This window comes from Chamaea fasciata, unplaced genomic scaffold (genome assembly GCF_029207755.1).
Source record: "Chamaea fasciata isolate MVZ Bird 193981 ecotype frontalis unplaced genomic scaffold, bChaFas1.0.hap1 SCAF_22, whole genome shotgun sequence".
Taxonomy (NCBI): domain Eukaryota; kingdom Metazoa; phylum Chordata; class Aves; order Passeriformes; family Sylviidae; genus Chamaea; species Chamaea fasciata.
The window spans coordinates 9,026,864-9,053,766 of NW_027094107.1; the positions used below are offsets into that span (position 1 = coordinate 9,026,864).

A 26,903-nucleotide genomic window follows, 5' to 3' on the forward strand; every position below is an offset into this window, starting at 1 on the left:
AGTTTCTTCTTCATTGCCTTCACCAGAGTCAGTTCACATCAAGATACTGAGCTTTTACACACCAATACCTTGTTGCTTGGCTCCATATTTTTATGTTGAAAGGAAGTCATTTGGGACAAGCATCATTTGAACAATTTCATACGTGCATTTTGTATCTGCTGAGTTGATACTCCACTGACTGTTTGCAGTGGGATGTATAATCATAACAAAACGCTTTACAAACATCAGTGATAACTGCAGGTGCTTGAGGTCCTATGCTCCTCCTCAGCAAAAGGTATTTTCTGAACCTCCCTGCAGGAGACTTTAAAGCAGCTAAGAAATACTGGAAGGAGGTCTGAAAAGTATTAGATGGAAACTCTATTTTGTTTTCCTACACAACTGACACGTTGGATTTTTAGTAGATTTTTTAAAAGGAAAGCATTCTATGAAATGGTCATATGGGACAATGGGGAAGAGGAGGCACAGGGGAGGACCTACAAATGGGAAAGCCCAAGTTTTAGGCCCCAAACTACATCAGCATTTTAGGATGTTTCACAGGAAGAATGGGAAAGGGGAAGACACAGGAACGTTTTTGTTATTTTCCCTGAAGGTACAAGCGTTCAAAGTGCAGCCTTCAAAACTGCCATTTCCCATTCAGAAAAACTACAGCAGTTCAGAAAATACAGTGATGCTACGTCGTCTCTTCTTTCTTAAGGCCACTTTATGATCAATTTTTCCCTTTTCTTGATTAAATCTAGTAAGAATCATCGTCTCAATGCACACAAATCTACAGGAGCAAGAAGTGAACTGTAACTTCTCCATCTTACTTTTTATAAAGAAATTCCCCTGCGGCAACTGCTACTGGCCGGTGAGCGGAATAAACCAGGTGGTAGACATTCTCACAGTCTTCTGCAGTCAGAACTTCTTCACTACTCCTGGGGGAGGGATGGGAAAAAGGAAAGAAAGAAAGAAAAAACCAAAAAGGCTGAGTCAACAAAGTATGAACTCTAATGAGGGAGATGGAAATGAATGAGAACCTAAACCTTTTCCTTCAATTTATCACCCTAAAACTCCCGAGTCTCAGTCCCAAAGTCCTCCTGAAGAAATCACACTGATGAAGTGTGAGCTGCTGCTGGAAGGTTACGCTCAAGAGCTCAACTACCGTGAAATGTTCAATACATTCCACGTTCTTCATTTCAAACGCTGCCTGATAGTTTTTAACTATGAGGCTGAATTCAAAGTTCCTAGCTCCTCCGGAACTGTGGGAGATAAGCAGTAACACTGCTCTAGACAAGTGACTTTGGGAATTCCATTTTCTTTGAGTGTAAGATGCAGAGACATTTCTACAGCCTTCAGATTATCTGAAGCGTGGGGCTGCTGGCCTCACCCACAAGGATGAGAAATACTTCAGTTCCACTATTTGTTGTATGTCAGAAAAGGAAATATACATGTACTTACTGTAAAACAAGAGTGAGTAATTTTATTGCTTGGACTGCAACATCATATTCTTTGTCAAGAGTCATAGACACAATTCTATCCTGAGAACACAAAATAAAATATTTTTGAAGAGGAAAGAAGTGTAACGCAACTTTAAAAAAATTCACATATACCCCAAGTATAGAAGGAACACTAACCTTGAACCGACTGGTGAAGAGTTCCAATTTGGAATTAAGCTCCTTATTGTAGTAAAGCCCTTGCAAAGCAGTTAGGCATTTGAGTCTTACTTCTCCTTGCTAAAATAAAATTAAGAACTGAATTAAAAGTCAACTATAGAATACAGATGTGATCTTCATGACAAGTTTCTTTTACAGTCAGAGGTAATCCAAAAACCAAGATGAAATGCTGTCACAATACACTGCCAATAATCACATGATGACATAAGAATATAACCTTGTTTGTAACAAGGCAGTGAAGCAACAAAAATGAACAAAAGCCCCCGAGGTCTTACTGTAGTTACCACCTCCATAAACCAAAATATGCCTGTTTGATTCTTTCGAAACACTCAAGATATTTCTGTCACTGACAACCATCCCTTGTTCAGTCAAAATTACTGAGTAGATAATGGGAAATATTCCTCCTGAAATACAAGGTCTGCCTCAGCAGAGAGCACGTTCTGAGGTGCAGATGACCCCACCCCACTGCCAGAGGTTATTGGGTTTTTACACCAAGCCCACGGACAGCACAGCAAGACGGAGCATCCCTCACTTCTTTCACGTAAAATTCCACAGCCAGAGGTTTCTGATGCAAGAACCGAGGCGATGAGCTCACTCAGTAATGAGTCAGGGAGTCAATTACAGTGACCCCTCCAAGCAGAGAACAGTCTCTAGGTGGCAGCTGGTAAACAGCAGCTTGAGGCACGAACCAGCACAAAAACGGGCTTTTCCCAGGTTTTTACAGCTCCATGAGAATGCCTGAGACTTGTAACTGGGCAAAACAGAGTACTGCCAGGCCACAGGGATGGCAGGCACTCATTTGAAGCAGTTCAGCATGATGAACTACAAGTTTGCATCAGCAAATAAAAACCCAAAATAATTTACTATATACGTATATATAAAAATAATTAATGGTTAATTATTAATAATTAATGAGTAATGGTTAATTAATAAGATCATTTACTTGCCTACAGATAACAGTGTATATACATATAAACGTATGCACTCTCCACAAACAATCAAAGGGACCATGTCTGGTGTGTATGTATTTTGAAATGCCGGTACTTCTGAGCGGCAAGGAAAGCAGCGACCCATTCCAAGAGATCCAAAGGCAGTCTGGAGAGACCAGTGAGGAGCAAACTGAGGAGCTGTGCTCCTCTGCTCAGCGCAGGTTACCTTGTCATGCATAGTCCAGCCCACGTATTTTAAGTAGCTGTCGTTGAGGAAGGCGTCGCTGTACATCTTCATCCAGATGCCAATCTCCTCAATGCAGATGGCTCTGATCTCAGCAATTGCATCTCTGCACAGGGAACGGAGGTCAAACAGGTGAGTAATTAGAAATGACCTGCCACCAGCTTCCAGAAGAAATTAATGATTACTTACTAAGAGAAACTTACCGGTATCTGTGCACAAAAACACCTTTAAATATTGCATTCATCATGTTTTCTATTTCATCCTGATTTTCTTGAAGCTGAAAAAATGTAGAGAGGACATAAACAGTGAGCAGCACTTTTACAGCCAGATCAGATGGTGCTGATGCTAGACAAACTAAATTAAGTTAACATTTACAAGTGTGACCATTAAATCCTTTCACAGATTCAGAAATACTCACAGATCTGTTTCACAGCACAATATGCTATCATTCAAGAAATTGTATCTACCACAGCATACAAATGGTAGTAATTCTGACCACTGGACAACTGTTCTTCAAGGGTAACAAAGACATCTTGGGTTTCTGAAAGGTCTTTCTTAATTCACTTATAAGAAAACCTGATCTAATTTTCTACTAACATCATTGCTTTTTTGCACATCTATATATTACTCACACCAGGACTGGCCCTGCACACACACCTAACAAAACTACACTGAATGGGTTGGTAAGAGATGAGTCTTGAACTGCAACATCTTTGGGAGATGATCAGAAGAGAAACTTGTTCGTTTGTCTGAACTGCCAGGAGAAAACAACCCTTAACAGGTAACAGTACAAACGCTGAAGAGTAAAGGTGAAATGCTTCCTTTGATCGTGAAGAAGTTACTCCTGAGGTCTAAAAAACTAAAGTCCAAACCACGACCACCCAAAAAACAAACAAAAACCAAAGCACCAATTGCCCCAAAAGTAAAAACTGAAGCCTGATTGAATTAGGGCTTTCAACAAGACAACATTGTCAGCAATGAATCAGCAAGTCTCTTTTACACAAAAGAAAGAAAAGAGAAGTAGACTGCATTTTCAGTTTTGATAGTGCTTTCTGTACATGAAAAAAGCCTTATCTAAAGCCTTTAAATACACTTTCTGCTGAGATCATTATTGACATTATAAAAGCAGCGTTCTGCTCCAAGATCATGGAGATCTTCTCTAGAAGCCCAAACCTGTCAATGTATGGTAATTCTTGTTACATATCTGAGTTCAATGTAGGAAACTCATCCAGAAATACAACAAGAATGTATCTATTACTGATTGCAGTCTCTCTCACTAACTTCACTACAGCACTGCTATTTTAGGACTCTACCTTTACTTCTTTTTACAGAAAGCCAGACAGTAAAAGGCACCTTTCAATGTTTTTCAAGCATTAAACATGAACAACCTGAAGAGTTAGAGACAGGTAACTACCAAAACCAATTATAGAACAAGATTAATTATTAGCTGCCATTGATGCACACCAGCTGGAGTGGCACTAACCTCCTTTCTCTTCTGCAGTAAGAGTTCCAGCCTATCATTAGCTCGTTTCCCAATTATTTTATTTCGTTCTGCTTCATACTGCCGCTGGGTGTTGTCCATGTTAATACTGAGATTTAATGCCACGTTCACTAGAGCAGTCATCAGCTTCATGGCTACAAAAATATGGGAAAAGAATAAGGATTATTTAAAAGGTTACTTGGTCTAAGAAAACTTGGAAGAAAGATCTTGATACCTTTTCCTGTCAACTCCTTCTGCATCTATGAAAATATATTCACTGTCAATTTTTTGATACACAAACTTATGCAAAGTTTACCAAGCACCGCATCATTATTCATCAAGACAACAGATACAGTATTGCTATCCTGTTCTTTTTTATCACTTCTTTAATCTAGATTTTTATTATATTATTATTGCTGAATTGACATAGGAGATCTGTTTCCTCCTCCAAATGAAGGTAGAATGTAAGATTTACAAACATAGCTCAAGAAATACTAAAAGAATTCTGTTATCAGTCAGTTAGACTGACACCATTCAGTCTTAAATATACAAGAAGTTTTTTTCTTCAAAAGGAAATGTCTTAAGACAACCAATGCCACCATGTCACATCAGTCTTCTTCCCTCAATTTAATTTAAACCAGGTGCAGGTTTTCCAAAGATTCATTTATCAGCAGAAGCAGAGAAAAGCACATTAGCCAACTACAAGTCAGAAAACAGAACACCAGAATATAAAATACACTTGCGTGGGATTTTTGGTGTCCTTTTTTAGGACCATTTTTAGGTCACTCCTCTTTAACAGAGTGCAGACAAACAGCCCTTTTTCAGCAACTAGAAGGAGATCAATTGTGTACTTGCCTGTCTTGTGGGATAAAAGGGCTTGCACTGGCAGAGCACACACAGAAAATTCTTGTGCATGTATCACCAGCATAAAGCTGATGAGCAAGGCTTAAAGACATGCAGTTATACTGAAATATCATCTCACACTGTGATCTCCAAGATTAAAGAACAAGTCTGAGTTAATCACAGAAGCTGAAATTACCAGAAGTACCAGTAAATACGGATAACAAGGATTTTGCTGGCACTCTTCTCCATATAAAATACAATCTTCAACAATGCAACAGTAAAACTCAGACAAACACCAAAACCTACAGAATTGACTACTACAAATGAGAACACATGGCTCATAAAAAAATACTTTGTTTGACAGAAACTAACATGCAACAGGGCAGCTTCTGCAATTTTTACTCAGGCACTACTCAAATTAAAAAAACACGACGGTAAAAACTTGCTTTGTAAGACCTAGAATTTGTATTAGTCATATAGTGCAACAGTCAGAACTGAGGATAGAGCAGAATCTGTAAATTCCCCTGAAATACAAGGTTCCATAAGAAGTGCCCTGGCTGGCAGAAGTCTCCCACAGCAGCCCCGTGTGCTGATGAAAATTCAGGGGAGGCATCGGGGATCCAGCAGGACTGACAGGACAGTCAGGCCTGGGGCCAGCTGTGATCAGCCAGGGCACTTCTTATGGAACCTTGTATTTCAGGGGAATTTACAGATTCTGCTCTATCCTCAGTTCTGACTGTTGCACTATATGACTAATACAAATTCTAGGTCTTACAAAGCAAGTTTTTACCGTCGTGTTTTTTTAATTTGAGTAGTGCCTGAGTAAAAATTGCAGAAGCTGCCCTGTTGCATGTTAGTTTCTGTCAAACAAAGTATTTTTTATTGAGCCATGTGTTCTCATTTGTAGTAGTCAATTCTGTAGGTTTTGGTGTTTGTCTGAGTTTTACTGGTTGCATTGTTGAAGATTGTATTTTATATGGAGAAGAGTGCCAGCAAAATCCTTGTTATCCGTATTTACTGGTACTTCTGGTAATTTCAGCTTCTGTGATTAACTCAGACTTGTTCTTTAATCTTGGAGATCACAGTGTGAGATGATATTTCAGTATAACTGCATGTCTTAAGCCTTGCTCATCCAGACTTAGTGCAGAGCACAAACAGGTTCAACTGCATTTGAGATTAAAAGACACCTACACCCTTATTCATGACCAGAGACAGGCCAGTAAAATCACCTGGAAAGCCTCCTTCTATTTACTTTTCTACTCCAGTTAATAAAAACCAAGTACCAGACAGCTAGCAGAGAATGCTTTAAAAGAGAGCAGTGTCTCAGTAAGAACAACCCAACACAACAAGCTGTCCCAAAGCAGGCTGCATTAGATGACAACGTATCGCGCAGCAGAACAGGAGCCGGATGTCGAGAAGCAGGAAGTTTAACCAGTGACTGTGTCCAAGCCAGGGGCTGCAGGAGCCCAGGGCGGAGCAGACTGACCTGCCAGGGTGCTGGTGTGGCGGAAGGCCCTGACCTGCGAGTCCGAGAGCCCCGTGAGCAGCGAGATCACCGTGTCCATCATGTACTCGTCGTAGATGATGCTGTACTGGCACTGCCGCACCAGCACGCCGATGAACTCGCAGAAACTCGACTTGAACTTCTTCCACTGCGGGCCGGCCATGGTCAGCGGGTAATCGCCACTGTCCTGTTGGAACACAGGGAAGGAGCCGGGGAACTCTTTCAAACATCGTAAACGTTATCCCATCAGATCAACACTGAGAGATGGGTACAACTTTAAAGCCAAAAGTGATACATCAGAAGAGTATGATTCTGTAAATATGAATACACTTTGCAGCTGAGGCTTGTTGTAACACGAAGACAACACTCTAACTGCTAGTTTCTCTTTTTGATTTGACGCAAAAAACCAGGATAAAACATATTTGCCTTCCAGATCTGCTTTGTTACCCTAGAACCACCACAGGAACAGTTAGGGGACAGGTATAGGAACAGGGTGGGAACATAATGAAGCTTACAGGGAAATGCTCACATATCAGACTGCAACTTCCTGAAGTCACAAAATGACCTACTACAACACCGTGAATATAATAAATGTGTGTCCTCTCCTGGAATGGGAGCCTTCACAAATGGTGGTAAAATGACAGGGAGAAGAAAAGAATCATTCGTGTCAGTGCCTCTGGGAACAGTTTCTTTAAGAGGCTGAACAACAATACAGGTTGAAAAAGAAAGTATCCTTGAAAAGGGATTAGAAATCTGAGAGCTGCTCATTAGAATTCTGTGACAAGAAAAAGTGAGCATGATACAGTGATAAAAAACCGTGTACCAACAGTCCCAGGTGCGGCTTTATACATTTCACACAATATTGCCTTAGAGTAATCAAATCCATTTATGCACTGAGGTAGTTTTAAGGAACACTAAAATCCTTTTAAATAAAAGGATATTACATTTTCTCCTCAGTTGAAGTTATGGATTTTTTTAATTATTGGAGGGGTGGTAGTGGAGGGAATTATTTGTGCACTAGACAAATTTGGGGAGAAGGTTTTAAAGCTACACTAACATTCTCTGGAACACAGGACAAAAGTAACACCACCCAAACCCAGGAAAAACAAAAATAAATGAAAGCCAAATGAAACCAACAAAAAACCCCCCAAAACAATGACAGTAATAAAAACTTCAACAAACAAACAAAACAAAAATAACCCCACAACCCACCCAATACATCTCATTTACCGGAGTACTCTGTGGAACAGAAAGTGACAATTTAAAGGGAAAAAAAAAAAAACTAAAATCCCCATGAAACGAAAAGCATTGGTCTTCAACTGGAGAATAATCAAATTTAAGTCCCCACAATTTGTAGACTAATGGATGCATAGAAATGAATTTAGTGACCATACAAAGAGACAATTTAAGGCCTTATATAAACATGATAGGGAGGCTTCCCCCACAGTGTCACCATAGTAGGAGTTCCCACTATTTAAAAACTGAAAGTCAATATTGATTTCTTAGGCCATTAATAAAGTAAGTTGCATACGTGCAGGGCTTTACTCCCTAGTCTTATAAATTCAGTGAAATAAGAGAGTTTAACATTTTCATTCATAAAAGTCCTGTCATTTTTGTAACTCCTTCTTCTTGAAATACGTATCTAGCAATGTGATCCAGCAAGATTAGGACAGGCAAAAAGAACTAATACATGATCAGCACTTCATTAAATTACCTCATCAAATTCTTCAGTCATTTTTCGGATGATCTCTGAATTCTGCATATGCCGGAACATCTCTGCTGTAACAACTCCTACAATTCAGACATTGGGTCATTAGCACTGTTAACATGAATGCTGTAATGGCAGATGACATGCCTCCTGCTACAATGGCAAAATAACCCATTTTCACCTGATCTACTGATTACACAGTGTACTTTTAATACATTGCACTTTTTTCTTCCAGCACCCGTGTATAACAAGTACTTAGCACCATTTATTTCTGTGGGGTTTGTTGTTCTCAGGAAGTGTGCATGTACACACACATCTAGAATTTCCTCATTCACTCATATTCACTTGTGCCAGACCTCTGTGCCAGTGAGCATTTATTACACCATCTGGGGTGACCTTTTGGGACTCAGGACTCTAAATGGTGCAAGACAATTTTCAACAGCTGAATTGCTACTTATTATCTTCTGCACTGCAATAAACAGAGTGCTTTCATGCAATTTCTATTTGTCTTGGCCTCAAATTGTTAGACCTCCCAAAGTTTACTGCAAAACTCATGACAAGGATCATCACAGAAAGCATTAAAAGATTCTGCAGCCTTATCTTGTAACAAAAATCAAAAGGTCACTACTCTGGAAAGCACAGGCACCCTCTGAGGAACACTGGCAGCTTTCTGCAGATTTACACAAGTTGAAAGTTTATCAGGACAGAGAAACACTTGGGCAGAACAAATTACATCCAGTCCTCCTCTATCAAGCACAGTGATATCAAGGCATCAACACTGCAAGGCAAGTTACCTTCTCTTCAAAAGGAGGTGAGAGGTAAAAGAATGGAGGACAGAAATGAGGAAAGAAAAATCAGAAAATACAGAAAAGAATATTTGGAAACACAATCTTAGTGCACACAGGCTACCATGGAGTTGTCCGCAGTATCTTTTGAAACAAGCATGTCTACAAAAGCTATGAAACAATCTTACTCAGTGATAAAAAACAGTACAAGCAAATTACAATTCCAAGACTGAACAAGCCAAACTGTCAGTGATAGGAAAGATGATTTCCTGAAATAACAGTTGGAAGAGAGGAAGAGGAAGCACATGTTAAGTCCCAGTACAGATTCCTATCTGCTGTAAATATAAAAGGCTTAATCAACACTTTAAACTGCAGTATGAGACTTCTAAACCTCCAGCTTCCACCTTCAGAAATACTTGTTAACTCCAAGGAGCTGATGATGTAAACTGGCTCTGGGGATGAAGCAGTCTGACAGCCCCAGCAGCATGAAAGCAGAGACTGAGAATCTTGCTATCACATTGTTCAAAAGCATGAGGAACCATTTCAGTGCCTTACCTTTGCAGCCTGAACACTGAATAAAGAAGTTAATGAGATCAAGAAGTGCTATATCTCGGTCATGTTTGTATGACTCTATCCAGTCATCCACTACAGACTGAAAGAAAACAAATAAAAAGGCGCTGCTCAGTTTTCACAAATTGAAGACACTGTTACTTCTGCTTTAGAAGAGAGCTTAAAATAAAATAGTTAACTTAAAATTATTACCAAAATTTTTCCAGATAAGCAAATGCTGAGGGCCATGGAGAAAACTTTGTACTCTGACTGGTGAAGTGGACTTTAAAAATAATTTGAGTACTTTTTCCTTCCGAATTTTAAGAAATTGACAAAGATTCAGGTACCAATTTCCCAACTCAACAGAGTAATCAGACCTGGAAAAGGTCCATTTTGCCCTTGGAAAGCAAAATATTTTGACTGTATAACATTTTAAACAGCTAAAAAGTCACGAAGATGCAATTACTGATTAAGTGCCTGTACAAGGTACACACAGAGCAACAGTTAGAGAAGTATTGTTTTCCCATCTGCTTTGAAATGGAACAGAACAAACGATGGGAGAGTCAGAATTTCTCTGTGCAAATGCATGCAGGTAGTTTGTTCTAGTTGCCAGCTGCACTGCAGCAGCCTGCAGACCCCGAGAGGACTGCACAGCAGCCCAGGCTCCTGCAGGTGTGTTCCAGGAGCTGCAAACTCCACACTGGCAGCGCCGCAGGCAGGCTCTGCTCAGGGCGCCAGCAGCCACAGGGTGAGTCAGCAGGAAAGCTCCGGGCCGACAGCCTCACACCTCTCACACTGTAACCCTGCCTGCACTGGACACTCACACACCGGCAAACACCTCAGTGACTCACCTGAACTAAAACAACCCAACAAAACCAGGGCTGCGTTTCTCAACAGCCTGACTTCAGTCCTGTCAGTGAACGCAGCGCCGAGAGCGCCCAGTGCAGACACCTGGAGGGGTTCAATCTCCCCTGAGGTGACCTGGCCAGAGTATATTGCTGCACTGTAATTGGCTGGAATTTGGGGCAGGAAATTCAAAGAGGAGCCTGGAAGTTGTAGCTAGTGACATTACTTTGGATGAGAGAAGAGAAGCAACTATTGATTTGCAGATAATCCAAGCTCTGGATGCATACAGAACCTACAGACTCTTTATAAGTTCTATGAAAACAGTAAGTCTAAACCACGCTTCTATTTAGTTACAACCACACAAAAAGGACTTTAGAGTTACGCAATCCAAAATAATCTTTCCTCGTTCAGGATACTAAAAACTCACTTTGAATTGCAGTATGAATTTATTCATTTTGTCTGTGATTATTCATGAATAACACTTAGAAATGAAAAAATCAGTTAATTCGAATTCAAACATCAACAAAGCAAAACCACTTTGATTCTTACATACAAGTAAAAACAGCCAAGTGAAGGGAGAAGTCACTTTAGACTTCATTTGATTAAACTGCATGTAGAAGAAAATACTGTTATACTGAACTTGTATCTATATCCACAGCACAGAGCTATCCCAGGCCTTACCTGCATAGCACTCTTGCCCATTTTCACCACTTCAAAGAGCATCATGTTTTCCACACCATTCTGTTGGTGATGTCCATTCATCCGATTGGGACCTCCGGGTTTCCCTCCTCCGTTCCCGCTTTTTCCCTTCTCTGCTGGGCCTTTTTTGCCTTTTTTACAGGTCTGCAACCACACACACAACGAGGTTTTACTTAATTATTAGGAAGTATTAAGAAAAAATCACTATCCATACCGTGACAAATACAGACAAGGCCTTTGATTTTCAGCAACCATTTTTAAAAAATTTTATATAGATTTATGTGTGTGTGTGTGTGTGTGTGTGTGTATGTGTATATATATATATATATATATATATATATATATAAATTCAAATACTGAGAACAGCAGATCCTGAGTGATGCAAAGACCAGCAAGAGCTCTACAGGTTCCTCCCTGACTCATTTAAAATATTTTAGCAACTAAAAATGTGATTAGTGACAAGTGTACAACACAGATCTTTCTTGTATTTAAACTGTAAAACAGATTATACATAGCTCCTTTAAAACAGCTAAGGCTGAACACATCACGAAGTCTCCTCTGCAGTTCATTAACCTTTTCTTTCATTTGAATACACGGTGGCAAGTGTTGGGTGAGGAGGAGCAGACAGGTGTGTTTGTATTTGATTTCCCAAATCGAGTGTGACACAGAGGAAGCAGCCAGACAGCACCAAGTACAAATGACAGGACACTGTATAAAATCTGTAATCTATAACCCATCTCAGGCTCAGGAGGGGCAGTGAGGGTCACAGCACAGGGCAGGAAGGAGCCACACGTGCTGCCTGTGCTGCCTGCCAGAGACAAAGGGGAGGACAGAAGGGCTCAGAACTGGGCTCAGACCTCCCTCTCCACTACTGTAACCTCCTGTCTGCAACCTGGTAAACAAAACTTTTAACTGAATTATTGTTCTGTTCACTTTTCAAACTGAAAGACACAGAATACATGAGGAATTTAAGTACAGGATGGAAAATCTGCCAAGAGACTGATCAAATCAAAGCTTATCCTTTCCTCCCCTACCCCCCTTATGCCTTCAGAGCACTAAGAAAATATCACAGAAACAGTCAAGATGAAGCATTTCCACACTAATAAAATTATGAACTCTCTTCACAGAACACTTGCATTTTCAGAAAATATTCTTTGCTCATTCAACTTCAAAGCAAGTGCTAAACTCTTCAATTCATAACAGCAGAAGTGTTTCAGTATCCCTAAAGACTGAACATACTTTGCCTTTGCCTTGTTTTTGGTTTTTTCCTTCAATATCCTCAAAGTCTGTATCAGAAGAGAAGTGTGTTTCAGACTCCCTGCAAGGATAAAGAGAGAAACCATTCACACATTTCATCAGAAACATCCTAAATACATATATAAAATCCCAGAGTGCTCTCAGTCCAGTAGGTCAACACCAAGAGTGAGACTTTTCCCAAGGCTGCTGTGGGGATCAGAGCACATCCCCACCCCCCCAGCCTGTCCTGCCTCCTCCAAACAACGCACCTGCGCAGGAAACCGCACAGCAAGACTAAAAGACTTGAGGGGAGGTAGAGAACAGCAGCAGGCTGGGAACCATGCCTGTGACATGTGACAAACATGACAACAGCTCAAAAAGCAAAGAGCTTGAAATATTGGCCACAAATACTTAAAACAAAATGAGAAGGAGAAAAAACCCAACAGCAAAAAAAAAAACCCAACCCAAAAGCATCACTTTCCCTGACAACCAAAGTGTCTCAACAGAGACACAGGTCCCAACACAGCCACACAAAAAGTACATTTACAAACAGAACCACAAATCTGTAAAGCACTTACTGAAGGAGAGTAAAATCAGTTGGTATTTCTGGAGCTGCTATCATTTCTTTATCATCTTCTGGAACACCACTGTATTAGAAAGATATTCAAAAAGCAGTCTGAAGTGTAAGCTTACTTTTCTTTCTTCCTTTGTAGCAGACAACTTCTAGAATAAAATAAATCAAAAAAAAAAAAAAAAAAAAAAAAAAAAAAAAAAAAAAAAAAAAAAAAAAAAACCAGTGAAAATTATTCCACATATGGAAGGATAAGAGAGTTGGAAACACACAAATTGTAGATCACACTATCCTCTGTTTCCAACCAAGCTTTTTGAGTCCTCCCATGATCCTACCATAAAGTGACTCCACAAAAGAGTAATACAGAAACACTGTAAGAAACTCCAACCAAACAAAATGCAACAACAAAACCCACAAACAAACAACCCTCCCCAAACCCACCACCCACACTTTCTGAACAGGACGAGCAAACTGGAACGGTTTTCAGTAACGCCTTTAAGGAGCAGAGCCCAGAGGTGACAACACTAAGGTAATTCCAGCTGACCAAACCAAAACCAGACCGGATGTAGAACTTGAAGCACACGGTGTTTGTTTCAGGATATTATATATGGCAACTTCGTATCTCCAATCCATGTAATTTTCCATAAGTATAAACCCTTGCAAGTTCATATAACCAGCTGCTTCACAACTCCATGTCTTTCAGAGTTGATAAACCAGACTTACAATAGGCTTAACATCTGAAGCATTTGTCAAGACTCTTAGGAGTATCAAGGAAGATAATAATGGGAACCACTGGAAACACAATTGTTTTAGTAAGAAAACTAAAGACTGTGAAATACTTGTTTTAAACTTCATTATAATACTGTTAAATTAGGTTTTTCTCTTATTCTTCCTCTTTAAAGGGGAAGAAAAACTCTCTCTGGATACTTCAAAAGCAAGTTTTAGCCATCTGGGCTGAGGTTTTTTATGTCACTCGGCTCCCCAGGCTACCTTTCACACAGTGAAATTAGGAAAGCATGATGTTCAGGTATTTAAAAGACAGAATAGCAAGGAGGAACACCTTCAGAGTCAGTCTGCTGACTCCACAGCTTCCTGCAGTGATCAAGTATTTGAGGGAAAGATTTGATTTTGGCATGCTAAGCGCATGTTGCTCCAAGCCTGGTAGCTCCGCTCCAGAGACTGCGTTTCACTGAGCACGAGGCAGAGAGGCTGGACAGGTTTTCTGCTGCAAGCGCTGATCCTGAATGCTAGGGGCCACTGCAGCCTCCAGCACTGAGAGCTGAGGGGAACCAGGAGCCCCGGCCGTGCCACGCTCCCTCCCTTCACATTTTCCATCACGACATTAGAGCAGAGAACCACGGCGGAAACAAAGAGCGGCCAAGGCAAGGAGGTCCAAGACGATCCATCTCGAGAGAGACATCTCCATCCAGCACAGGGCAGGAGATAAACCCTGCTGCCCAGGGCCCACGGCACGGAGCAGGGCCCGCACTCACAGCCCTGCAGCCAGCCCCGCTCCCGGCCACGGTGCCAACCCCTCCCTGCCACACGCTCCCCTTGGCGGCCTCGGCCAACCCAGACCGCACAGCTACAGTGCCCGCTAAGATGGGCAGAGCACAACGCGGGGCTTTCCCCCCGGATTGCCAAGGGAAACGGGTTCAAGAGCAGCTCTGCAGGGCCAAGGCCCAGGAAACACAGGACTGCACGGCCACCAGCAGGGGAGGGAAGGGTCCAGTTCCCTTCTGTGGTGCCAAGGTGCTATTACACCACCCAGGCTGGCTGGGAAACGCCATGCTCAGAAGCTCCACACTTTGGAATATTTTAATGTATTTTGTATTTATTTATCTCTTAATATTCACTTTGAATCCAATCCGCAACTCAAACTCGGAGAAAAGGACTCACTTTAACGCCCTGGTCATCAGGCTGGCACCTGCTCAGATGGACAGGGAGGGGGGAACAGAAAAAAGACAAATGAAGAAGAAAGATAAACACCTGGCCAAGCTCTTTTTGAGGCATGCTTGTGATTCAGTCCCAGCGCACAGCAGAGATGCAAACTCCAAAAACCACACTGGCCAGTGACAAGTTCAACCTGTCTAGCAGTGTGTTGGTATTTGATTCTTTCTAGTTTACATTTCTCAGTGTTAGGAGACAAGACATCTACTAAAGTGACAATCAGGGTCCCACAAGTAAATTGGCTCCTTACAGGAAACCCAAACATACTATCCTACCAAATTTTGCAAAAATCTCCATAAATTCTTATAACCACAAAAATCAAAGAAAAAAACCCCAAAACTATGAAAAAGAATGGGCAAATTATTTGAGTACTTGTTCTCTACACCAAACAAGCCAAATAAATCACTAACAAAAGCTGTCTGCCATTTACACCAACTAGAACTTCTTGTCTGCACTGCTCATCTTAGCACAGACCACAAAACATGAGGGAAAACGCGGCATTTGTCAGAATCACCTCCTAGAGCAGAACAACATATCGAGTTCTTGCTTGGTGCTGAAGTGTTAAACTGCTGAGATTCGTATTTTTTGTTTTTCTTGAAGGCGGGACAAACCTGGCCCTCATGAGTGCAACTCTATACTGGTATTGTGGGAAAGAGAAGCTAGAGACGAACACCTGGCGGTGGTGTACAAAGGAAGAGCGTAAGGAATCTCAGGAGGCAAGCTCAAGTTCTGGCAAGACCAAAAAACCCCTTGCATTTGTCCCTGGAAGGAATAATTGTACATTTGTCCCAGTGAGGAATAATTGTACATTTGTCCCAGGAAGGAACAATTTTACATTTGTCCCAGTGAGGAACAATTTTACAAGGCTCCCACACAGAGGGAAGGTCTTCTGATGGATGCCCAGGCAGCAGGGTGAAGCGGGTGCAGTGAGCTCTCTGTGGCAGGGGCCAAGAGAAGCTGCCCAAGGAAGAACACTATTTCCTTTAGAGCAAACTTTCCCTGAACACCTTCCTGGCATCCAGAAAGAACCCATGGGTTTTGCTGGCTGGAGAGGTTGTCCCTGTCCTTCACAGCACCCTGCTTTCTCCATTCCTGTTTCCAGGTAGTTTTTGAAGTCAGTACTCAGCGGAGGGTCTTCCACAGCCCAATTCCGTGCCATGAAAAGGCACATTATTCTCTGCCTTGAATTTACCACTTTCCAACTCTGTCACGTTCTCTTGTTTTGGTATGGAAGAGAGAGACACTGGCCATTCCCCGGGCTCCTCCACCTCACTGAAGACCTCGTGGCAACTCCAGACCAGCCGCAGCCACGTCTCCATGCCCACGCGGGGTGACTCACCCAGAGCATGCCCTTCAGGAAGCCAGAACAAAAAGGGGCTTACATGGATGACTTTCCTACCAACACTTGTTAAATGCATCACGTTCATGTATCACAGTGAAACCTGAGAAGAAAGAAGTGAAACTCTTGCAGATGTCATTCCAAACTGTGCAAGTCTACATTATCCATTAAATGTGTTCTAATGAACAGATTATTTCAAGAACTCTAGGAAGTTAACTCTAAACTAAACTGACCCATAAAAATCAGCTCTGGAGTTTCTTTTTTGTCATGTTCACAGAATTCCAACTTTAATTTGCCCAAGCAGATACTGAAATCTCTCAAGTCTGCGAAAACTTGAGAAGGCATTCAACTTTGTGAAATCATAATTAAATTATTAACTATAAAAAGAAAATGTATCCTGCTGAAGGATCACAAGGTGGAGCTCTAGCCTAAAGCTAACTGAAGAAACACCAAAAGACAGGTCATCCAGAGGTTGACCTAGTTATTTCTCTGCAATAAACTTTATAACAAATTGCCAAAATTGCAGTAATATTGTAGCACATTTCCTTTAGATTTGTACTTAGATCGTTTAGACACCGGAGGATTTCTTCATCTTTTGTGAAATCAAGGCAGATCCATGTTTGATTCCAATGACTCTTACAAAGACAGGAATGCATACAGCTGCTGTAGTATGACTAGTCTCAGTATTTAGCTTTCAAAACAAGCAGAAGAATTTCAAAAAGCATTGTAAGAGCAGAAATAATGTATCCCTTCATTGTACCTTGCTGTTTAAAACTTAGCTAACAAAAAATTAATGAACTAAAAACCCTACTGGAACCTACATGGCCAGAAAATGTCTGGGTAATGCAGAACAGGCTGCTCAGAGATGTATTCATTTTTTCCCTGTAATTCAATTCAGCACCTGTAAAATCAAGGACCTCACTTAATTCAGAAAAGTAGAACTTCTCAAACTGTGATGTTGAAGAGTATGGTCGAAGTTCATCTCTGAATTATTTACCTCTCCATGAATGAGAGATGCTGATGCCTCAGGACCAACTATGCAGCAGCAACAGTTAAAATGCTAGTCAGATTATTTAAATAAAAGATCACGAATACACCCAGTATTTTCCCTTAAATATTTTAGAAGGGAAAGGCAATATCAACTACATTATACCTCTCACCCCTTTTTTCTGATAAACTAGAATGTGCCTAACCTTTTGTTTGATAAAATAACGTTTGGTTATTCAGGGAAAAACAGAACAAAACAAAAACCAGACAAATCTGCTTCTTCATACTCCTTTTGCTTTTATCTCTGTAAGTGGACTTTTAAGCAAGATTTTGAGCAAGTGCATGACATTCCCTACAGACCTCAGAGTGTGTTATTTCTAGCAACAGTACACAACCTAATATTTCAGCTGCCAACAAGCTTTAAAGCAATTCTGCAATTTGAGTAAAACACAGAAAACATACTTCAAGCATAATTCCGTCATCTAACCATACTTTAATAATAGCTACAACCATATCAGCAGTTTTGATCACATTAAGATAGTGCAATCAAGACTTAACAAAACAATAATGCAATTAATACCTTTATGTGTGTGGTTATTTTTGTGCTGTTTTCTAAACAATGAGACTTGTAATTCCTTTACAGAAAGACCTGAACTAGAGACCATCAACCTGCATCCTTCCTTGCTTACCAAGAGAGACACAGTCAGTATACACAGGACCAGTCCCCTGTGCCATAGCCACTGAGCAGTTAACATCCCAACAAAGAACCTAAATCACTGAATTCACACACCTCTTGTCTTTTCAGTCTCTTTCTTCACATTTTTTTCCCTAAACTTCCAGCTGTTACACCCCCTCCACGCCACTTGGGACCACACATCTCCATCTTTCAAAAACTTTAAAAAAGCCATGCTCTGATGGCTGTTGATTTTGTGCCATCATTACCATTTTTCCCCCGGCCTGCTCTTTATTCATTTTTTATAACATTTGCTCTTTAGTTCATACAACAAGTCTGTTGAATAAGTGGGAAAGAGCCATCTCAGAACACGCGTCTCCAGCACCGTGGGCTGTTACTGAAAGCAGTAGGTTTTCCTTTCCTCTCCCTAAACACACAGGAAAGCTGCTGCTCCTTCTGGCACTCAGGCAAACCAGCAGCAAGCGAATTACAAACCCAAACCCATCTCCTTCCCCCATGATTAGCCCTCCACTGGATCAGCCAACGGAATGAACACAGTGCAGGCACACCAGGCACTGCATCACCAGCACCACAGCACAGGGGATGGGCTCCACAGCAAAGCCACGAGGAGCTCGGCCAGGTCACAGCATCACCACCACCACAGCACAGGGGATGGGCTCCACAGCAAAGCCGCGAGGAGCTCGGCCAGGTCACAGCATCACCACCACCAGAGCACAGGGGATGGGCTCCACAGCAAAGCCGCGAGGAGCTCGGCCAGGTCAGAGCAGCCCCAGCCCCACAGCACAGGGGATGGGCTCCACAGCAAAGCCACGAGGAGCTCGGCCAGGTCAGAGCAGCCCCAGCCCCACAGCACAGGGGATGGGCTCCACAGCAAAGCCGCGAGGAGCTCGGCCAGGTCACAGCATCACCACCACAGCACAGGGGATGGGCTCCACAGCAAAGCCACGAGGAGCTCGGCCAGGTCACAGCATCACCACCACCACAGCACAGGGGATGGGCTCCACAGCAAAGCCACGAGGAGCTCGGCCAGGTCAGAGCACCACCACCACCACAGCACAGGGGATGGGCTCCACAGCAAAGCCACGAGGAGCTCGGCCAGGTCACAGCATCACCACCACCACAGCACAGGGGATGAGCTCCACAGCAAAGCCACGAGGAGCTCGGCCAGGTCAGAGCACCACCACCACCACAGCACAGGGGATGGGCTCCACAGCAAAGCCACGAGGAGCTCGGCCAGGTCAGAGCACCATCACCACCAGAGCACAGGGGATGGGCTCCACAGCAAAGCCATGAGGAGCTCGGCCAGGTCAGAGCAGCCCCAGCCCCACAGCACAGGGGATGGGCTCCACAGCAAAGCCGCGAGGAGCTCGGCCAGGTCAGAGCAGCCCCAGCCCCACAGCACAGGGGATGGGCTCCACAGCAAAGCCACGAGGAGCTCGGCCAGGTCAGAGCAGCCCCAGCCCCACAGCAGAGCTGCGCTGCAGCCCGGGCCCTCGTGTCCCACCCCCGGTGGCGAACGGCAGACCCTGCCTGTGCCCTGCGCCGGGAGGAGGCACTGCCCAAAGGCCGCAGCTCCGTGGGGCTGAGCAGGCACCGACTGCCCTCAACAGGCCAGGCAGGAGCAGCCCTGGGACACACACACACACACCCCCCGTGGCTCAAATGAATTGGTGAGGCCCCTGCCCAGTGGCAGCCGTCTCCTGAGAGCCTGGCCCCCTCTCCACGTCCCCACGGCCATCACAGCGCACAGCTGGCACCGGGCTGGGAGCAGCTCAGGAGCACCCAACAGCCCCGCACAGGGAAACGCACACACCGCTCTACACAAAGTAAAACTCGCTCTCACCGTTGGATGCTGCGAACGCAAAGTCTCAGACAGGCTCTACTGAGGGGGGAGAAGGAAGAATGAAAGAAAAAATGAATTCAAATGGCATTTGAAAGAAGTCAGGGTGAAACTCGAAGTGAGGGTTGAGACTTCACCCCAACTTTAGAGACATGAAAAGTGAACAATATACAAGGACCTTTGTACCACACTAACAGGTCTGCCAATCTCAACTACACCACCAAATAATCCTCCTCTCATTAAAAGTACTTTTTGATTTTCATCAGTTTTATTAAAGTTGTGGAACAACTATTACAGAAGGAAAGGAGCTTGCTACAGTGAGTGCTTCACAGTCACAGGATTGCTTAATAAAGTACCATTAATAACATCAATATCTTTAATAAAGTTAAATGCTATTTTGAAACCTAAGTACACTGTTACTGCTTGAGTCCCGTGAGGTTTTTATAGTGGCAGCTAGTAATTCACACTGTCCAGTAAAATGTGGCTTTAAAACACTCAATACATGCATTACAGTATCTGAAAGATTATTGAACTGTACAATAAATGCAACTATTATGCTTATTAAAGGGGAAAACACTTGTGTTACTCTCTAATGATCCTGCCCAACAATACTCCCAAGCTTTGCTAAAATGCACCTGAAATTCCCGTATCTCTTTAAAATGGCTTGGCTTTGGATGTCTTAAAAAACACAAAGGTAAGATAACAAAAGTAGAAGTTACACCTCATTGTGTTTGTCACATCTTTCCTTGCCAAAGCAGAGATTGCTTCCAGATGTTGCAGTCTCACTGCGTGGAAAATGAGGCTCTTAGGAAGAATAAAAGCCAAGTCAGATAACAACCAAGACTTTAAAAAAATAAATAAATGGGGGGGAAAAGTGGGGAAAAAAGCCACATATGCCTACTTAGGTCAAAGAAGGAGTAGTGGCTCATTAATGATACAAGGCAAGCACACCCTCCAGCTGCCTAAATGCCGCAAATTTCCCAACCAAACTACAGGACAGAACAATATTCCTCTTCACAGACTGATTTTTCAAAATGTACTTTGCACCTCAAAATCTTTGCTCTTGTAAAAGCCAGGGATGAAGACACGCCCGGCCCAGAGCAGGCAGGTAAGGGGCTGCACAGCAAAGCCCTGAGCAGAGCTGGCAGTGCTCAGTGACTGCAGCACACGGGCTGCAGGCAGCGTTTTCCAACTGACAAGGCATCCCCATCCAGCCAGTTCTGGTCTCTGCTCTGCCGCCGAGCAGTGCCAGCCTGCACGCTGCCTCACTTCAGTGGAGCTCCACCGCTTCCCCTCCCACCAGACACATCTTCCCCCGAAAAAAGTCCAGGTCACGAGGGGTTTGTGCCCAAACCTTTGGGCATTGGGAAGAACAACTGCATTTGATTACAAATTCTGGAGGAGGGACTATGCAAGCGCACACTGCAATAGCTTCAGCTGCTACTCTAAGACACAGTCAGTATTAGACGGCTGAAATAAGGAAAAACCCTATCAAATAAAACTACTGGAGAGTGGAAAGTAAAATCTCTGAAGCACGTCTCCCAGTCAGCTTGTATCAGCCCAGGCCACAGCACACTTTGGACGGTCCCTTGCATGGTGAGCCCAATCCTCCCAAGACCAGAAGGCAAAAAGACACCAACTGCTCTACCTTTGGGCAGCTGAGATTCACCCGTTTATCAGCTGAAGCTTCACACCATACAAAAACGTCTGAACTGGCTCCAGACAGTAAAAGAGACAAAATTCACCACTGAAATAAACAGAAAAGAATCCGGGAACAGGCCTGCAGGGACTGCCACTGCCGTGTCATTCCCGAACCCTCCTGCCCTGACTGGCAAAACCTGGCCATCGAAAAGGAAAAGGAAGAGTTAAGGATAAAAGAAATAAATATTGTGCCCCATCCAAACCAAGCAGTATGACAGCTAAAACCTGAGCTTTTCCTAAGTGGATTATGGCTCTTTCAACAATCAACCTAAATAATCATCCTTACAAAATTAAATTCAAGCAAACTACACGTGTATGCAGAACTTGGTTTCACTTCTAAAACAGAAGAAATAAAGATAAAAACCTTGTTATCTTTCATTAAAAACTTACTTCAGCAGCTTTGCCAACCTCAGAACATCTGTGCTCCATACATCCTCCGTCACAACTTCAACATTTTTAATACCCAACATTTTGTTCTTGTTCTCCCTCATAACATTTGGGCTAAAAGCCCAATTGGTTTGTTTGGAGATTTGCAGTACTGAATACTGATTTTATATGAAACAGCAGTTGTGATGTGCATGGCTTTCCCCCATACAATTCAGAGAACTGAGTATATCCACAATGAAGAATCTTCATAATGCATTAATTAATAATTACCGGATTAAAAAATACACATTGTCTTCCTGAAGTCTAAACATGACTCTCTCCTTTTTCTTTACTCATCCTAAAACAGAGTCTTCTTAAAATTTTTTTGTGGGAGAGATGACTGGCACTGAAACCTCGTGTATGGAGACCTAGAGTTAACTACTGACACTCTTTGAACACCCAGAGGAAAGCAGCCTCTGCCTGCCTACGTCTTGACAACACCGCAAAACTATTGGCATTATTTAAATCAATCCATTTTTTCAACTCTGTAATTGCTTACTTGTGGCAGGTCAAAAATTAGGCCAACTGAGAGTGCTCTAACAGAGCAGGCCTGTTTCATGGAAGCTAACATGAACAAGATTGTCAAACCCTGGTTTTTTAGAGACCAATCTCATTGTACCAAGTAAGCTGACAAATACTGGGCAAGTCCTGATGTGTGTAAAATATTCTGAAGAAAAGGTTAGTGAGACTTGTCCTCTGAAGTTCTAATAGAGGCACTTCCATGATAAGTGCCTCTATTACTGTGGAGGAGTATCCTTTACACAGGAGCATCCATTCTGCACAGACCTAAAATACACAGCAAAGCTCGTTAAATCAACCAAAATTAAACCTTTGGTTTCTTCATTTAATCTTAAAAAAAATCCATAAAGCTGTACCTCTCCATGTTTGATCCTAAGTCAATTTATCATGTAAACGAAGCTAGTAGCTCTGTCCTCTTTCAAGAGATAGTTATACCCTACAGCTAAATTTATATTATGATGAAAATTTACTGATGACATTATGCAAGTACCATAATTTGTACTAAATATTTTATTTGAGCCACGTTCAATACAATGACAATATTAAAACTACAACTATCAGACTTCCAAGCTCAGCAACACAGCGAAGCTGTTGAGATCAGGTATTTACTTTCAGCCTTTTCAGTATTTTCTTTAAAAAAAAAAGGAGCAGCAGTGCCAGATGTGTCCTAAAGCAGGTCCATGTGCAGTGGCTGCTGCCCTCCCCCAGGGCAGAGCGGTGCCCTGCAGCCCTGGAGGTGTGTGCCACCCCAGCAGCATCTCCCAGCTCTGCAGGTACCTGTGTCCTCCCCCCAGCACAGGGAACGAGGCCCGCATGTTAAACATTGCTTTCCTTTTCCTCCTGCCAGCTGAGACTGAAATGCCATCCTAGGCAGAAGGAAAGAAATCCAGCTATTGTTTTTGCCTGACGTCACACACAAAAAGAACATCCTTTTTTAGCCAGCACAGTTTACTAGCTCCTTCACTATAGGGCGTACCAAAACCCATTTCTGCCTGCTAAAGGTTGGTGAAACAAGGTTACATTGCAGTGTCGACTGAATTCACATCAGTTACACCTTAACTTGTACAGCAGTTTCCTACTCAGCATTTTGTGTGGCAAATTCTGATACAGTTACTGCTGCCCAACCTTTTCCAGGACCCAGCAGGATGCTGCTGGGGGGTGGGAAACTTCACTAGATTGATAATTACCATTCCACTGGAGAAAAGACACAAACAAAAAGCCACCGACCCAACTCAAAAAACCTAAAGAAACCATTTTGTATGCTCTGGCATAGAGTCAGATCTATTAACAGCAACTCATCTGCAGTGACAATTAAAGCTAATATTCTGAACTTGCAAACAGAGAAGACACAAGAGCGGACAAATCCCATCCTGCTGACTTCCATGGCACCGGAGGTCACCTCTGACAGGGAGGGAAAAGTCAACTGCCACAGAGAAACCACCCGAGGACAACTAACAAATCTACAGTTGTCCAACAACTGCACGCAAAATACTTCATTCACCATAGTTCCAGCTTTTAATTTATTCTCTGAACGGTGCCATCTTCTCGTGGTGTCCAGTTCATGATAATACGTGCCTTATCAGTGGGCAATTAGCTCTAATTATTAAAAGAAGAATGGCCAGGATGCAGTGCTGTACCTCTCACCAGGGCTCCCCAACAGCTGCTGCAGTTGTGCAATTACCTGCATTCCTGCCAGCACAGGTCTCTGCTTTGTGCCAAACACCTGACCCCACCTGCCCACATCACACCTCAACAGGTAACTCAGCACCTGAGAACACAACACACTGGTACATGCCCGGGTTTTCCACTCTCCTCTGACATTTCTCACTAAACTGAAGTCCCAAGTATTTTGAACAAGTGGACAGAAGAGGGATTATTTAAAACAGGCAATACCTCTTCCAGAGTGCCTTGATCCTTCTACTCCATTTTATGTTGTGTGCTGATGCAACGCTGAAATAAATCAATGCGTTTTCTCTAAATACACATTTCATTTTCTGGAACAGAATTTCAATCTTCTTGGATCCCTCATATTAAGTTACTCAGTTCTCCTAGATACCTGCTCAAAAGCAGTGTTTCTTTGACTTAATTAGTTAGCTGTGAATTATATAATTATTTATTGCTCCTGTGTTGAACTGAGCAGGTTCTGCTCTTCCTCATGTCTAACAGATTTGGTTCTCCAATTACTTTAACCAGAAATCTGTGATCACCACCCGGGATTGTTACATCAAATCGTAACATCTAATGGCAAATAAAAACTTTTTAACCAGGTAAGAGTCTACAAAATCATTTACTACTTACACCAAATTCACAGCTCCTGAAACCATGATTTGCTTACAAAAAAAACCCAACTTAATTACATGCAGTTTGTCATCACGGAGCTGGCTATACATTATGGGAAAAGGGAAGAGATTTAAAATTAGGTAACTGGATTAGGATTCATGCATGTTTAAATACCTTTTATACAGAAAATAACCTAGTATGCTTCCATATCATCAAGTAGCAAATTTTTTCAAGTAATCATTTTAATGCCCCAGGCACCAATTTCAAAAGAACACCGGATGAACAATGAGCTCGTTCTACTCTTACATTATAGTAATCTCTTTACATTACTAATGCAAACTTACTCCAGAAGTCACTTATTGCTCTGGCAATAAATCAGCAGTACAGAAGTCTCATGCTGCTGTACCACTGATCAGGATTGCGAGTATAATATCTTGTTTCAATCAAAAGGAATTCCTATACAGGCAGCCAGTGGAAGTTACTATCACCTGACAAAGCTAAACAATGTTTAGTTACAGCAACAACGCTCCCACGGAAATGCATTTATCATCTTTCCTTTCGCTTGCCCACATTAACTAAATGCCATCACTTTTAATGTTTCCCAGTAGGGTCCAATTGCTCACCTAACATACATTTAAAAGCTCCATTGTTTTGGTGATGATCAATTACACAGATGTCACAACATCGGTTACCAGTCAGTAACTGTATAAACCTTATGAAAACACACTTGGCAAGTTTGGGAACATTCAAAGGTCAATAGTCAAAAGTTACATCTTTCCAGATTATTCTTCTTCTCCCCTATTTCAGCACCACCACTGTTGCCTTCACACGGCCATCACGTTAAGAGGAGTTTCTGTATTAAAATCCCATTCTGTTTGGAATAAATGTCCTATCCCCCACAACACACACGGCAGGGCCATTGATACAAACACCTGGATCCTCTGCAATTCCAAGACTAACGTTCCATTCAGGGGATGCTTTCTTGGCATCTGACTGCCTTGCTCTTGAAACAATATAAAACAATTTCCAGCACAAGTTAGGAGGAGGTAATATCATTCAATCTAATTGTTAGACAAGAACATTTTTATCCCAGTGTAAATCAGGTCTGGCGCTTGTTCAGCTTGACCTCCACTCACTATAATCTTGCCCTAGGGTATGAAAATCCTACATCATTAAATGCTACACATTTAGTCTTGCAAGCAACCTAAAATGAACCTACAATCAGAGCCACAGTTCTCAACTGCTGTTAACTGTTGCAGATAATCGTGATAATAGATAACACGATGCCAAATTAAGCTTTTCTTTGGCAGATTTTGGATTTGGGAGTTTTTGTGGTGTGTTTTTTAAGAAACACAACTACCACCTCCATCCTTAGTAAATGATTTTTTTATTTTAGGGTGTTTTTGAGATTAAGGGAAAGTAACTATCCTTTAAATTCAGAGGTCAAGAGAAAAACAATGTACTGGTTGTTTTAAAATGTAGATAGAGAGATTACAATTGGAAGTTTTTGAAGTTCTTCTGAGAAAAGATGGGTTAAGACAAAGCTGCCCACTTCTTTCAGTTCTGAGAAACATTTTTAAATGCCAGCTTTCCTACAATTCTCTAGACAGTCAACAGACATTTTAGGAACTGCTACCAATTCATTACTGTGAAACAGATGCCTGCCAAAAAAATTAATTACAGAACATAAATTTTATTACTATGTGAATTAACTTAAGACTTCATATGCTAAGTGCAAGAACTCTCCCAGAAGTGCAGATTGTGGTGCAACCCCAGCACAGTAAGAAAGCGAGGCGGAAGGGAAGCAGCAGCAGCAAGGCAGGGACCCGCTCCTGGCAGCTGAGCACAGCAGCCACAGAGCAGCAGAACTCCTCCTGGGCAAGTCCTGGCTGCAGGGAGGAACAAAGGTAAGGGCAGCAGCCCAGCAGAGAGCGGGCAGGCAGCGGCACCGAACCCTGCAAAGGCCAGAAGACGGATGGCAGCCCCGAACAAGAGCAATTAGCTCCTCCCCACCTTCACTCCGCGCTAAGGAAAGGGCTGAGGACACAGCTGGAGGAGGTGAGAGACTAAAGCACAGAAAGGCAAAGTCACAGCTGGTCCACAGCAGAAGAAAATCACAGC

General features: G+C 42.4%; 1 protein-coding gene across 4 annotated transcripts in view; it reads right to left on the reverse strand.

The window, feature by feature from the left end:
- STAG2 (STAG2 cohesin complex component) overlaps positions 1–26,903 on the reverse strand; it is a 65,033-nt gene that overhangs the window by 20,473 nt on the left and 17,657 nt on the right. For all 4 annotated transcript variants that reach the window (XM_066202677.1, XM_066202673.1, XM_066202675.1 and 1 more), the window contains exons 2-13: positions 13,054–13,198; positions 12,479–12,557; positions 11,222–11,383; positions 9,701–9,797; positions 8,367–8,443; positions 6,635–6,839; positions 4,309–4,460; positions 3,029–3,102; positions 2,808–2,931; positions 1,614–1,712; positions 1,438–1,517; positions 807–914 (exon numbers count right to left, since the gene is read on the reverse strand). In XM_066202677.1, the coding sequence (XP_066058774.1) occupies positions 807–914; positions 1,438–1,517; positions 1,614–1,712; positions 2,808–2,931; positions 3,029–3,102; positions 4,309–4,460; positions 6,635–6,839; positions 8,367–8,443; positions 9,701–9,797; positions 11,222–11,383; positions 12,479–12,557; positions 13,054–13,097 (1,301 nt within the window). In that variant the 5' untranslated portion in view covers positions 13,098–13,198. The remainder of the gene's footprint in view (positions 1–806; positions 915–1,437; positions 1,518–1,613; positions 1,713–2,807; positions 2,932–3,028; positions 3,103–4,308; positions 4,461–6,634; positions 6,840–8,366; positions 8,444–9,700; positions 9,798–11,221; positions 11,384–12,478; positions 12,558–13,053; positions 13,199–26,903) is intronic.